Genomic DNA, 13111 nt, shown 5'->3' on the forward strand with positions numbered 1-13111 from the left:
TGGATGGGTGTCAGCAGGAAGAGCCCAGGTGTCTGCTCCAGGGGTGCACACCTGTGAGGGGACAAGCAGGGGCGACACTGGGCACCTGGGTGCCACCCTGGCACAGCTGCACCTGCGGCTGCAGGGCCCCGCCTCCTCAGCATGCCTCAGGGGCCCGCGTCTCCCCAGCGTGCACAGCGATGCCGGCCGCCCGGCTCTGAGTGTGCGCAGGTGAGCCCCTCCCAGCTGGGGCTCCAGCCACCCCAGGGGGCTGTTTGGGGCCTGGAATGGAGCGGCTTCGCTGCAGCAGCAGCCACACGGTGGGAGTCCGTGCCCGCCAGAGAGGACGCAGGACGAGTCGGGATCCCGAGGCAGCACACTGCCTCCTAGCTCTTCCACCTCACTCCACAATGCACACATGGGGGCCACAGCTGCCCCGAGACACAGAGGGACTTGGTCCCTGGAACGCCAGAGCCAACAGGAGGCAGGTAGGGGTTTCTGAGTAAGTTTATTGATCAGTCAACTGTGTCTTTTTTTGATACTTCTAAATAGGATTACAAAATAGAAAAAAATATACAGAAGCACGTGTGTTAATTGCACGGGTTAATTTGCCACACAATCTGACACACTCTTAAATTAGGCCACGTGTCCTGGTTGACTCAGCCGCTCTCCATCCTGGAGTTGCCCTTCCGCTACCTTCCACGGGAGGGGACAGTAAAACGCCTTCCCATCCTCAGGGTTTGGCCCCGGGCCTGGCTCTGGGCATGACGGCTGCCTCAGTACACCCGCGGCGGGCCCCCTGAGAGGTTTCTTTACCCGCAGGCTCAGCGGTCTCATAGCTTGGAGGCTGCCCGCCGGGAAGGGGGAACAGGCTGGAGCCTTCCCTTCCCTGGAACCTAGCGTTGTAGAGGCAGGCGCCGGGCGAGGTCCCTCGGTGGAGTCTGGGAGAGAGCTGTACGGTTCAGAGTCCAGGCGCCCTGGCCCGGGCGCTGGGCCGCCCTCTGGGGAGCGGGTGTTAGGGGTGTGGTGTGCGCGGCAGAGGCGGCAGCGGGCGGCATGGCTGGGTTTGCCTGTAGGCTCGCTCAGCCCGGCTGTCCCCAGCATTTCGGAAGCCGGGACGTTAAGCGCCGCATCATGTCCTTGTTTCCACGGGGACGGCAGCCCCGCCACCGCATCCGCATCTCCGGACAGACACGCACGGAGCCCCCCGCCCATGCGCACTCCCACGGGACCAGGCGCACGTGTCTACCTGGGCTTCTCCGTGCCAGCTGCGCTGAGCTAAGGAAGAGCATTCTGAACAGGAAGGCAGCTCCGGGGCAGCCCTGCGCCCTGGACAAAGCGACCCCCAACCCGCCCTGGCGGCCGCCGGGGCTCACATCTCAGGAGGCCCCTGTGGAGGAACTTGCCCGGAGCTAGCTGCTCATCTGACAGGGCTGGCATTACAGGTGTTTTTCTATGAACCTAATGAAGAGTGCGCATAAAGACTAAAAACCACACGAGGCACTTGCTTCTCTTACAACTGTGGAAGGTGAGCTAGGCAGCTGAGGGCTGGCACTGGCAGGAGTGCTTGCCTCCAGTCACTCTCCTCTTCCACCCGCATCAGTGGCAGGAACCTGGGGAAGGCTTAGAGGGGCTGTGGGCATGTCCTCCGTTTCCGGGGCTGCAGAAATAGTGTGCAAGGCACCTGCTGCCCACAGAGCAGGGAGTGTGGCTGCAGGAATCAGCACCTCCCGGACACAGGCGACAGGCCAGCAGGGCCGGGGTCTGTGGGGGACTCGGCGGAAGCCCCCCTGCCCCCGGGCAGCGTGCAGGGGGCGCCCATCTCCTGCCTGAGGCGGGCATTCATGACTCGACAGCTGTTGACCAGGAGGCTGTATAAGATGCCATTTTGTTCCCGTATAAAGGCTTTCATCTCGTAAGAAACAAACCACCACCCTGGATATACTAAAAATGCCTGTTTTCTACAAAAGCGACATGGAACTCCGCAGACCTACCTCTCCTCAACAGCCCAGGCAGGGCTGGCCCGGGGCCTCGGACACTGCTGGCAGCCAGACAGCTTGCCTTGGGGATGCTGGATGCTGGGGGCACTAGGGACGCCACCCTGCCCTCACCGGACTGGGCTGTGCTTCCCAGACCCACCAGCAAGGCAAGCTAACCCCAGACCTTAGCGTGACCCGAGGTGCAATCCCAAACTCGTGCCAGGGAGTCCCTAAGCCCTGACCAAACACTGCTGGGATGGGAGGCCCGGGAGGGCGGGGACAAGGGGCTGGGGCTCATGTGGCCGGGGGGCAGCCTGTCTCCCACCTGGGCCTCGGTCTTCTTCTCTTTGGTAGATGGTCTGGAGAGAGCTCTGTCTCTCGCTGCTCTCAGTACAGTTGGAAACGCAATAATTAATAAATAAGGTTACGGCTACTGGCCGGAGGCCCTCTGAGGGAGACAGGCCCCATGGAGGTCCCGACTCGCGAGCCGCCCCTGCGAGCCCCATCTCCCTTCCCGCTGCGCCCCCAGGCTCCTGGGTGTTCCCTGGAAATCTGCCTTTCTCTGCAGCCCCCCGGTCTCCATGCCTGTCCTGCAGCCCCTCGGATTGTAACAGAAAGTCAGGGGATTTGAGAGGTGGAAGGACCTCATCTTCCTGGTGTCCAGTGTCTGGCCTCCCCGTTCCACAGACTGGGAGACTGAGACACAGAGAAGGCAGTGTCCAGCCCGAGGTCACTGGTGCGTCAGCGGCCCCGCCGCCCATCAGTCGGCCTTCGGCAGGGACTTCCTGTGAGAGGGGGGCACGAGGTGGGGGGGCAGGGTGCTGGGCAGCTCGTAGCCGTCCAGCTTGATCTTGATGAGGTGCTTGGCCAGCGCGAACTCCTCCTCGTCCAACATGCCGTCGCAGTCGCAGTCGGCCAGCTTCCAGATCTTGCCCAGCACGCTGTTGGGCAGCTTGGAGGTCACCATCTCCTTCTTGGCGTTGACGCCCGAGATCTTGCCGTTGATGGGTGACAGGGTGTAGAAGAGCTCGTCGTAGACGGGCTTGTCCTTGGCCACCACCCAGTCCTCCTCGTCGGCGCCCTCCTTGGCACCCTCGCCGTAGCCCTGGTTGAAGGGGCCCTCGGCAGTGCCGTCGAAGGCGCCGCCCTGCACGAGCTGCGTGGGCGCGCTGCTCTCCTCCTGGCTGATGAGGCTCATCAGGGACGCGATCTTGGTGCTCAGCATGTTGTCCACGGCCTCGATCAGCTTGGGCTTGAGCGAGTGGAACTTGGAGAAGTCGTAGTTCTCCAGCTGCTCCTGCAGGGGACAGAGCACAGACCAGGTGACCTGGCGCTCTCTCTCCGGGAGGAAGCAGGCAGGGGCCGCGGGCGGGAGGTGGGGGGTGGCGGATTCCCCCACCACCCCCTGTGCTCTCCCAGAGCTCCCTATCCAATCTCAGGCGAGGGTTTCGGAACCAGAGGCAAGGTGCGTAGGATGCGATGTTTTTAATCTACAGTAGCCAATTTCTGCTGGTGGCCCCACGAGTGACGGCAACCACCTAGGGCTTTGAGAAAAGCCTCTTTCACTCCACGCTAGAAAATTACTGTTTTATTTCTCAAAGTGAGTTTAGGACACACTTCAGTAGATGGGCACAGCCATCCTAGGAGGGAGGGGTTAGGATTAGTGACCCACATCTTTACACGTATGCGGTGCAACGTGATGTTTTAATTCAAGTGTGTATTTGTAATGATCAGATTAATTAGGCCATCTGTCACTTCAAACATTTATCATTCCTTTGTGACAAGAACGTTAAAATCTAGCTTTTTTTTTTTTTTTTTTTGACAGGCAGAGTGTACAGTAAGAGAGAGAGAGAGAAAGGTCTTCCTTTGCCGTTGGTTCACCCTCCAATGGCCGCTGTGGCAGGCGCACTGCGCTGATCCGAAGCCAGGAGCCAGGTGCTTCTCCTGGTCTCCCATGGGGTGCGGGGCCCAAGCACTCAGGCCATCCTCCACTGCACTCCCGGGCCACAGCAGAGAGCTGGCCTGGAAGAGGGTTGCGGGACAGAGTCTGGTGCCCGGACTGGGACTAGAACCCGGTGTGCCGGTGCCGCAAGGTAGAGGATTAGCCTGTTGAGCCACGGCGCTGGCCCAAAAATCTAGCTACTTTGAAACACACGGTGTGTTACTCCTCCTGTGCAACTCAGCACTGGAACCCCCTCCGCCCACGCTGGTACCACAGAAACAGCCTTTCCTAGCTCGGCTCTGCTGGGTTGCACCTGCACGCCTGCACCCCCCTCATCCATCCATTCAATTATCCACCTGCCGCTCCTTCACCCGCCTCTCATCCATCCCCGCTTTGTCCATCCTTTTAGTCATTGATCTATCTGTTCACCCGTCACCCACCCATCCGTCCATTCATCCACCTAACTATCCTGACCCACCCCTCTGTCCCTTGTCCACGCATCTTCCCGCCCCACGTTTACTGGCCCGGTCCTAAGGCCGGGGGACAGAAACCCAGACAGCCGCGGCCTCGGCTCTGAAGGCGCACGTGCGGTCCAGGCGGAAGGACACTGCGGTTGTTTGCCTCTGGTCTGCTTTCAAGACGGCCTTGAACAAACTGAAAGGGGAAAAGGGAGCATTACCGAGTACGGAAGCCATGGGGAGGGACAAGCCAAGGTAGGGAGGCAGAGAGGGAGAGGACGGCAGAGGTCAAGGCAAGTCCGCCCCGTGCGCAGCTCCGGGCTCCTCAGCCGCCTGGGCCCCCGGGGACCCCACTGCCTGGGGAGAGACAGCCCCCGCTCGCTGCAGGAGAAGCAGTCCGCGGCTTGCACCTGACTCGCGCAAGGCTGTAAAGAGGGGCCCTGGGACCTAACGGAAAACGGCGTCCAGGGCGCATTCACAAAGGTACAAACGCTCCCGGCATGGCAGCTTCTCCACACTCTCCGGGCAGAATTCCTCCACGGACAGTTCCAGAGGGGGCCGGGGAGAGGCCGTGAGGGGTGCAGCTGTCACTCGCAGCTCTTTTGTGATGGGCTGTTGCGGGGGAAGTGGCATCATCGTGAACATCCTACTTTTATTCCAAGACGCTGAGAAAAACGGTGAGCCAATATAAAAATTTCAAAAAATGTATAACCCCCACCCAGCAAGAATCATCGCTAAACATGTTTGGGAGTGCATTCCTAGTCACTTTTAACACACATGCACACTCATGTGTTCATTGAGATAACATCACACGATTGTATTTTTAAGAGATAATGTGTCATATTTGCCATATTCATTTTTATATAATTTTATTGTTTTTAAAATTTTATTTGAAAGATAGATGGAGAGATCGATCTTCCGTCTACTGGTTCACTCCCCAAATGCTCACAATAGCTGGGGCTGGGACAGGCCAAAGCTAGGGATCTGGAACTCAATCCAGGTCTCCCACATGAGTGACCCAACCACTTGAGCCCTCCCCTGCTGCCTCCCAGGGTGTGCACTAGCAGGAAGCCGGAGTTGGTAGTGGAACCTAGGACTCCAACACGGGACGCAGGTGTCCCAAGCGATGTCTCAACGGCTGTGCCAAACACAGGTGCTTTACCCTTGTTCTTCATAGCTATGTAGCAGTGAGCCTGATGACCGGGTCATTTTTCAGGTAGCCTGTGCCCGCAGGTGGTCCCCAGTGGAGAATCAACATTACAGCACGAGGGCACAGGGCTGGCGTTTGCAGCGCAGCCCCGAGCAGCCGACAGTGGAGGGCCAGAGCTGACACTTCCGCGGGGCAGGGTCTCCGAGGCCCTCCACAGGCAGCAAGCTCGGCGCCATCCGTGCAGGGCTGCGCTCACCCAGAGCGGAGGGGTCTCAAAAATGGGTTCTGGTGTGGGTGCCCCTCATCCGCCCAGCAGATCAGGCCCACCCCGCCATGAGCACACACAACGCTGCCAGCACTGTGGGCTCCTGCCGTTAACCCTGCCAAGGGGCCTGAAAGTAGAATGCCCTGGAGGAGGGGAGCAGGCGTCCTACACAAACATCCCAGTGCTGCCTGGAGTCCCCTGGGGCACGGACTCCCGCAGGACCGCACCACGGCTGAGCCTGGGTGCTGGGCAGACACACGGCTTCAGGGTCTGGCCAGGCTGACGCACGAGGGCAATGCCCACCCAGGCTCGCTACAGCCCGCAGGGGGCACAGATTCCTTCAACAAAGCTCCGGAAAACTGGAGAGGGGAAACAGCCACACACTGGCGGGGGTGGACAGGAAGCAGCCGCTCTTCCTGTCCCGAGGGGCACACAGGAAACAAACCCTGCACTCTCATCCCTGTGGCCCCCACCGGCCTGACTGGGGAGTGCGGGCTCCAGGATAAACCCTCGTCAACCCTGCCTTCCACCAGGGTGCGTCCCCAACAGGAGGCTTCCTACCAGGATGAGCACCGGAGAACGCTGGGGAATCGAAAGATTCACCCGTGCCAGGACCTGGGGTCCAGCTGCCGCTGCCCAGAAGACAAAGGTCAGCCCCCAGCCCGGGCTGGGGAGCCGCCATCCCATGCCTACTCGTTCCGGCACTGACCACAGCAGCTTCCGGCCCTGGGGGAGGAGGCTCTGCGGCCTCCGCGTGGCCAGGCCAGTCCTCAGCAGCGGGCAGCACATTCTCCGTGCAGTGGGAGGGCACCGAGTCAGCAGGAAAGGAGGCGAGCCCGCATTCCTCCCATTCCGCAGTGCTGACGCATCTGTGCCCGGAGTCAGCATCCTCCCCGCACGGGGGCCCTGGCCCCTGCCCTGGCGCTCGGAAGACACCCTCACAGTATGCCCTTGGCTTGGGTCACCCTGACCAGCTCAGTCCACGAGGACAGGGTGCTCTCTCGTGACCCTGATGTGTGCCAAGATCACGAGACGTCTCCGAGCTCATGCCTCTGCCCCAAACGGAGCGCCCGTGCTGTACAAGCCCACGCAGCTGTTCACTGCTTTATTCTGGGGCTGAGAACAGGGTTCAGTTTCTGGGATGACAGAAGAAACTGAGGCGAACCGGCCCTGAGTCAGGCGGGACACCTCACTCAAGCCCTCAGCCCTCAGGTGCCTGGGGTGGGCCAGGCCCACGCGGGAGCAACGACCGTTCAGGCCCCTGCTGTGTCCTCCAGCTGTTCCTGGGACCACGACTTCCTTGTCCTCTTCCCCGGAGACCGCTCCTCTGTCCCTGCTCTGAGAGGCCTGGGTGTCCCCTGCCCCAGCCTGGCCCTGGCTAACTGGTCCGGAGCAGCTCTGGTCCCAGAGTGCATTCCCCGTGCAGTTGGGGCTCTGCCGGGGGGCCAGCGGGAGACGGCCCTGGGTCTGGGAGCAGTGTCTCCTCGAGGGTGCGGCACTGCTGGGAGTGTCTCCCTAACTTTCCCTAACGTCAGAACGCCGAGTCACCTCCTGAAATGTCCTAAGGACACCAGGGGACGGCTGTCCGACGACTTGGTCGTGGGGTGCAGGAGGCCACAGCAGCCCTCAGCCTCGCCACCTGCTGACCAGAACAAGGCCTCTTCACTCCCTGAGTGCGGGAATACCTATTTCACTGCTGGGAGGAAAGACATCTCTATGTTTATTTTGAATAAACACTGTTGCATTGCTATGACCAACTCCTGGGCATCTGATGCATGGCCCCGAGCCCAGGCACAGCGAGGCACCAGTCGCTCGGTGTCACCCAGCCCGGCAGGAGCGATTTATCAAGGCTGACGCTGACATCCCTCTCAGTGCCAGAACCCCCCTCTCTCCTAACCCGCTGACCCCGCCTGCCTCTGCTGCTCCCGTTGTCCTACCCCAGTCCCGAGGCCAGCAGCTCCCAGCCGCAGCCGCCTGCCCTTGTGACCTGCACTCCGCCTTCAGCGCCGGAACTCCCCGTGGCCCAGGGCAGTCAGCGCACAGCTTTGTGTGGCCCAAACCTGAAAACAAGGTGCTTCCCCCAGCACCCTTTTAAACAAACATATTTTAATTCACTTTCTACCATTTTTTTTTTTTTTTAATGTGAAAGGCTGGGAGACAGACAGGAAGAGGGGCTGGCTCAGGAGGCCATGACTAGCACACGCACGTCACACTGGGGTGGCTAAACCCAGCCCCCATGCAGGCCCAGACCAGTCCAGAGAGGCTCTGGCATCAGGGGGTGGGGGCTGCCGGACACCAGCCTCGCAACAAAATCCTCCCCGCATCCCGTGCAGCCCAGCCATGGCCGCAGAGCCCCGTGCACCTGACAAGCCGCCTGAGCACATAATCCCACAGGCGGGGCAGGGCTTGGGAAGCCCAGGCAAGGTGACCTTCAGAGCCACTCCAGCTCTGATTCCCTTAGGTTCTGAGATTCCAAGACCAGGTGCTACCTCCACAGCCAAACAACCTCGTGCACACAGATGTTGTTCCTCTAATTTTTCCACATGTCGATTCCTGCTGAAAGGCAATTTCTGCCTTATTTTAGGCACCTGTGATCATGGATCAGCACTCGGAAGACCAATTCATTGCATGCTCCTCGCTCCTAAGCCACCCCCAGATGTCCTCAGGAGGCAGCCAGAAGACACGGCACTGCACCTCCAGCCCTCGCTCCCCTGTACCTGCATGGCCTTGACCTCAGGGAAGTCCCCCGCGGAGACCTGGTATTCCCGCTGCAGCTGAATGTAGATTTCGGGCAGTCTGCTGATGAGTTCCCGCTTCTTGTTTTCCTTTCCAAACATGTTTGGCATCTCCTTCTTCAGGTAGCTGATGATGTAGGCGTGCACCTGCAGGGGCACAGATCTGGTGAGGGCGTGCCATTTAGAGTGCACCGGGAATGGGACAGACAGGACTGCATCTCCTTTGCGTCTTGGCCCCTAATGGGTACCCACTGTAGAACCATGCTCAAGGAGGGAAAGGCCCCAGGGGCAGGGGCTTAGACCACCCAGGGAGAGTAAGTGGAGAAAACCCCACCACTGGGGGCCGGGCAGTAGAGGAGGAACCAGAAAAGACACGGGGAGGTGGAATGTGACAGAGCAAGGGAAGAGGTGGTACCAGCTGTGCGCCTCCCGCTTTCCAGGTGGGCTGGGGACATTCGACAGGGGCAGAGCTGGGCCGGGGGGGGGGGTGGGGCTGCACAGAAGAGTCCTCTCAGTTTGCTGTGCTGAAATACACCTCCGAGGAAGAGCCACCATGGCCACGGGTGAGTGGGGTCTCTGTGGGGCCGGGCCAGTGTCGGTGCAGGAAGCGAGCAGGAGGGCACAGAACTTAGTCTGGCGAGTGACCAGCAGAGCTAAGAGAACCTTTCACCTGGTGCCGGGAAGCACCAGGAAATGAAACTGGAGGTGATGTAAACGGCTGATCTGCACAGAGATGGCGCCTGGTGAGTGATGCGATCAGAACGCCACAGCCTCCCAGGCGGTCTGCAGGCGCCGAGATCCCTACAGACCGGCACACCAGTCATTCCTGGTTTGTTTTTTTTTTCAATAAAAAAGGTTTATTTATTTATTTGAAAGGCAGAGAGAGAGAGAGATTGAGATCTTCCATCTTGTGGCTTACTCCCTAAATGCCCACGGCCGCGGGGTGGGGCCAGGCCAAAGCGAGGGTCTCCCACGTGGGTGGCAGGGGCCCAAGCGCTTGGGCCACCACCAGCTGCCTTCCTAGGTGCATTATCAGGAAGCTGGACCAGAAGCGGAGCAGCTGGGCTTGAACTCTGACGTGGGATGCGGACATCCCAAGCGGCAGCTTAACCCACAGCGCCACCCAAGCCATTTCTGCAAGGCCAGCTGCCTGCCAGCTGGATGGCAGACACTGGCTCTAGGAGAGGGAGCCCTGGAGGCCTGGAACCCCTGACCCTGGGGGCTGGAGTGGGGGTTCCTGCAGGGGGAGCTCTGTGGCCCTTCCGTGCCCTTCCTCAAGTTTCCCCCTGCCCCTTGCGCGGAGCCGATTCCAGGACAGCGAGACATGCTCCTTACAAAGCCCCCTGTGTGCAGCCTGAATTCTGCAGGGTGATTTAGAAGTCAAGTAACTAAGATGAGAGGCCGGCCAAAAGAACAGTGATTACAAAAGGAAAATGACGATGCAGCTATGGAAAATCCTGTTAAGGAGAACAGACGTGTACTGTAACCTCGGGAAGAGTGGGCATTAAAGAAAGGGGCAGGGGCTGGCACTGTGGCACAGCGGGTTAAGGCTCTGGCCTGAAGCGCCAGCATCCCATGTGGGCGCCGGTTCTAGTCCCGGCTGCTCCTCTTCCGGCCCAGCTTTCTGCTTTGGCCTGGGAGGGCATTAGAAGATGGCTCAAGTCCTTGGGCCCCTGCACCCACGTGGGAGACCCAGAGGAAGCTCCTGGCTCCTGGCGCATCTCCGGTTGTTGCAGCCATCTGGGGAGTGAGCCGTGGATGGAAGACCTCTCTCTGTCTCTACCTTTCTCTATAACTCTTTCTAATAAATAAAATAAATCTTAAAAAAAAGGGGGGGGGGCAGGCATTCTGCAGCTCAGCTGAGGGGCTCAGCGGGAGCGCGGCCCTGTGCTGGACGGGCACTGGGGCTCACGTGTGTTCCCCTCCCCACGCCCGACCCCACCCTGTGCAGGGCTCATGTGACCATGAGCACACCTGCTGCCAGCCTCCACGGGTCCAGCTTTGGAGTGATGACTCTGAAGCGTCCTGTCTCCGGCAAACTGGCTCATTTCCTGAGTTTTCAAGTGAGGACAACTTGAAGCACAATATTTTCAGAGACACGAGACAGCTGAAGTCTGGGAGCCCTTCACTCAGAACTCGGGGCTTTGACCGCACTAAGTGGGGAGACCAGCATTCTCAGCCTCGGACAGCGAATGCCCTGCGCTGTGTGGGTGGGGCCGGGCAGCCACGAAGCACGTGCTGGCGCTGCCACGCTCTGTCCCCTTGCATCACCACCTTGGCCTCGGCCTCCCTGGAAACCTCTGTTCCTGCTGCGGCTCCAGAGCCAGGCCCCACCTGAAGCAGGAAGCACTGGGCTTCCCACCCCCAGGGGCTTCTTACTGACACGCCCTGGCCCAGAGCCTAGCACACGGGTGCCTCTGAGCTGCCAGCCCCTGACCAGGGAAGGCCTAATCCCTGCTCCTGTGTCCAGCGGCCTGCCTCCCAGCCCTCGCCCCTTGCAGCGGGCACCCTGTTCCTGAACACTGCCGGCGCCTGCAGACTGCTTTGCCTGGGCTCAACTCAGGCGCTGTGCACCTGCCACACCTCTCCACCCACTGACGCGCCTGCGCTGTCATCTCAGACCTGTGCTGTGTACTGGCTGAGGACCAAGGCTGCTGGGTAACAGACACCAGGTCTCCGGTGCCCGGAGCTTGCCAGGTCTTAACCCCTGCCTCCTCCCACCTGCCTGGTGTCACCTGAGTCACAGCCCTCAGGTGACCTGCTCATGCTGCAGGCTGCTCTCTGGCCTACCTTCCACTTCTAGAAAGTTCCACTGGCCTGCTCTGCCAAAGCCTTTGCATGGCTGCCCTACTCATGTCCTTCCTGGAGCGTCCCCAGACAATAAGCCAGGCTCAGAGTCTGTACACGGGGCCCGAGGTGAGGAAGTTGATTGAGTCACACGGTAAATGGCAATTCTGGGAAATGCAAAGATTGAATCTGGAAGGGATCCCTGTATTGAATTTAACTCCCGGTTCTGGGAAATTCAGACAAGGTCACACAGCTCATCGGGAGATGCGGAGTTGGCATTAGCATCTGACGGCCTCATTCCTGTCCTAATGGGATTCATTATGTTCTGTGGGTATGAATTAAAATTGTACTGATGCTGCTGAAAATCTGGGGTTCAAGACGAGCCGTGTCCTGCAGAACAAGCGTTCGGAAGGCAGTGATCCCCAGCGTGACGTCTGCTCACCCCCAGTCCCCTAGGGGGCTCTGCGGGTCGCCTGCTCTCCCTTTCCCAGTGCACTAGAAGCAGGTATGTCACTGCACACAGACCTGGACCCCGCACCCTCCAGACCCTCGGCCGACAGAGGGGCTCAAGGCCACGGCCGGTTTCAAAGGCTCCCTCCTGCCCTAAAGGGCCAAAGATTTCTCCAACTGAGCACTGGACAGAGGGCCAGCCCTGGTCACGGAAGGAAGTGGAAACAGCCTGCGAGCTGTTGTTCTCTGCAATGAGAAAACACGAACGGAGAATGGAGAAGTGGGAAAGAGAAGAGTGGGGACCAAGAGGAGAGGGAGGGAGGGAGGGAGGGAAGAGAAGGGAGGGGAGGAGGAGGAGGAGGACAGGGAGAGGGAGGGAGGCCCCACTCCGGGCTCTGCTGGAGGCCTGTGTGTGTGTGTAAGCCCAGCTGGAGACGCGCAGTGAGCATGGAGACTCAGATGGTTAGCACATCTGAAAGTGGGTTTAGGATGATATGTACACCTTCAGTTAACGAGCCAGAGCCTCCCGAGAGAACCCACGGGGAGACAAAAGCTCCAGGCGGTGCCAGGCAGAGAAACGCGGCTGGGTCATTCCTGCCGAGGAGGGATTTGTTACTCTGTTCAGATCGAAAGGGATCCGGAGGCACGTGGGCTGCGGGCTGGCCTGACGTGGGCCAGCCTGCCAAGAGGCGTCCATGCGTGGGCCCAAGTGCTGACATCCACCCGGCTCCACCCGGCTCAGGGCCGCTGGCGCCGGTGCTATTTTTAAAGGGCTGCAGGGGACCAGGCATTAGAACAATCTCATCAGCCGCTGACACAGACTCTCAGCCCTGAGCTGGATCCAGCCGGGAACAGAAAACGCTGATTTCTCCACAAGCAGCCAGGAAATCCAGGCTCTGCCCACAACCCATGCGTGACCGAGTGGGGAATGCGTTTTGAGGACTGAAGCCCACAGAGTGACGGAGTCCCGAGCCACCCCTGAGCCCTCCCCTGCCGTCTCATTCCTACTGCCTCCTTCCGTAAATGCTGCCTCATTTTTTGTTGAGCAAAGATTTCCACAGGGGTGGGCCCCTTTCCTGTTCTTGGGCAAGGCATTCAGAACGGGTGAGGGCTGACCGTGAACTTGGCTCGTTCTGCGTCCATGCACTTGTCCCGTACCCGCTGCTGTGGAAGAGTCGCAGGAGGGCTCGGCTTGCTTTCACCTGTCTGTTTTAACTACAGTTGAATAAACTGAAACGATGTTTTCCAAATCCTTGTTTGGGCCTTCCCAAAATAGCTCACTCTCAAGAATCATTCAGGGAGCCCTGACTGGCGTCTCAGAGTACGAGCAGCCTTCAAAGAAGGGCGCCCCCCACCCATAGTCCTC

The 13111-nt window shown here is 59.6% G+C and overlaps 1 protein-coding gene across 1 annotated transcript in view; it reads right to left on the reverse strand.

Moving 5' to 3' along the window:
• Positions 1–449: 449 nt before the first annotated feature.
• The window catches only part of EHD4 (EH domain containing 4), a 76924-nt gene continuing 64262 nt past the window's right edge, over positions 450–13111 (reverse strand). The window contains exons 5-6 of the mRNA XM_062205708.1: positions 8491–8655; positions 450–3255 (exon numbers count right to left, since the gene is read on the reverse strand). Coding sequence (XP_062061692.1) covers positions 2719–3255; positions 8491–8655 — 702 coding nt within the window. The 3' untranslated portion in view covers positions 450–2718. The remainder of the gene's footprint in view (positions 3256–8490; positions 8656–13111) is intronic.

The sequence above is a fragment of the Lepus europaeus genome, chromosome 11 (assembly GCF_033115175.1).
Source record: "Lepus europaeus isolate LE1 chromosome 11, mLepTim1.pri, whole genome shotgun sequence".
Classification (NCBI taxonomy): Eukaryota; Metazoa; Chordata; class Mammalia; order Lagomorpha; family Leporidae; genus Lepus; species Lepus europaeus.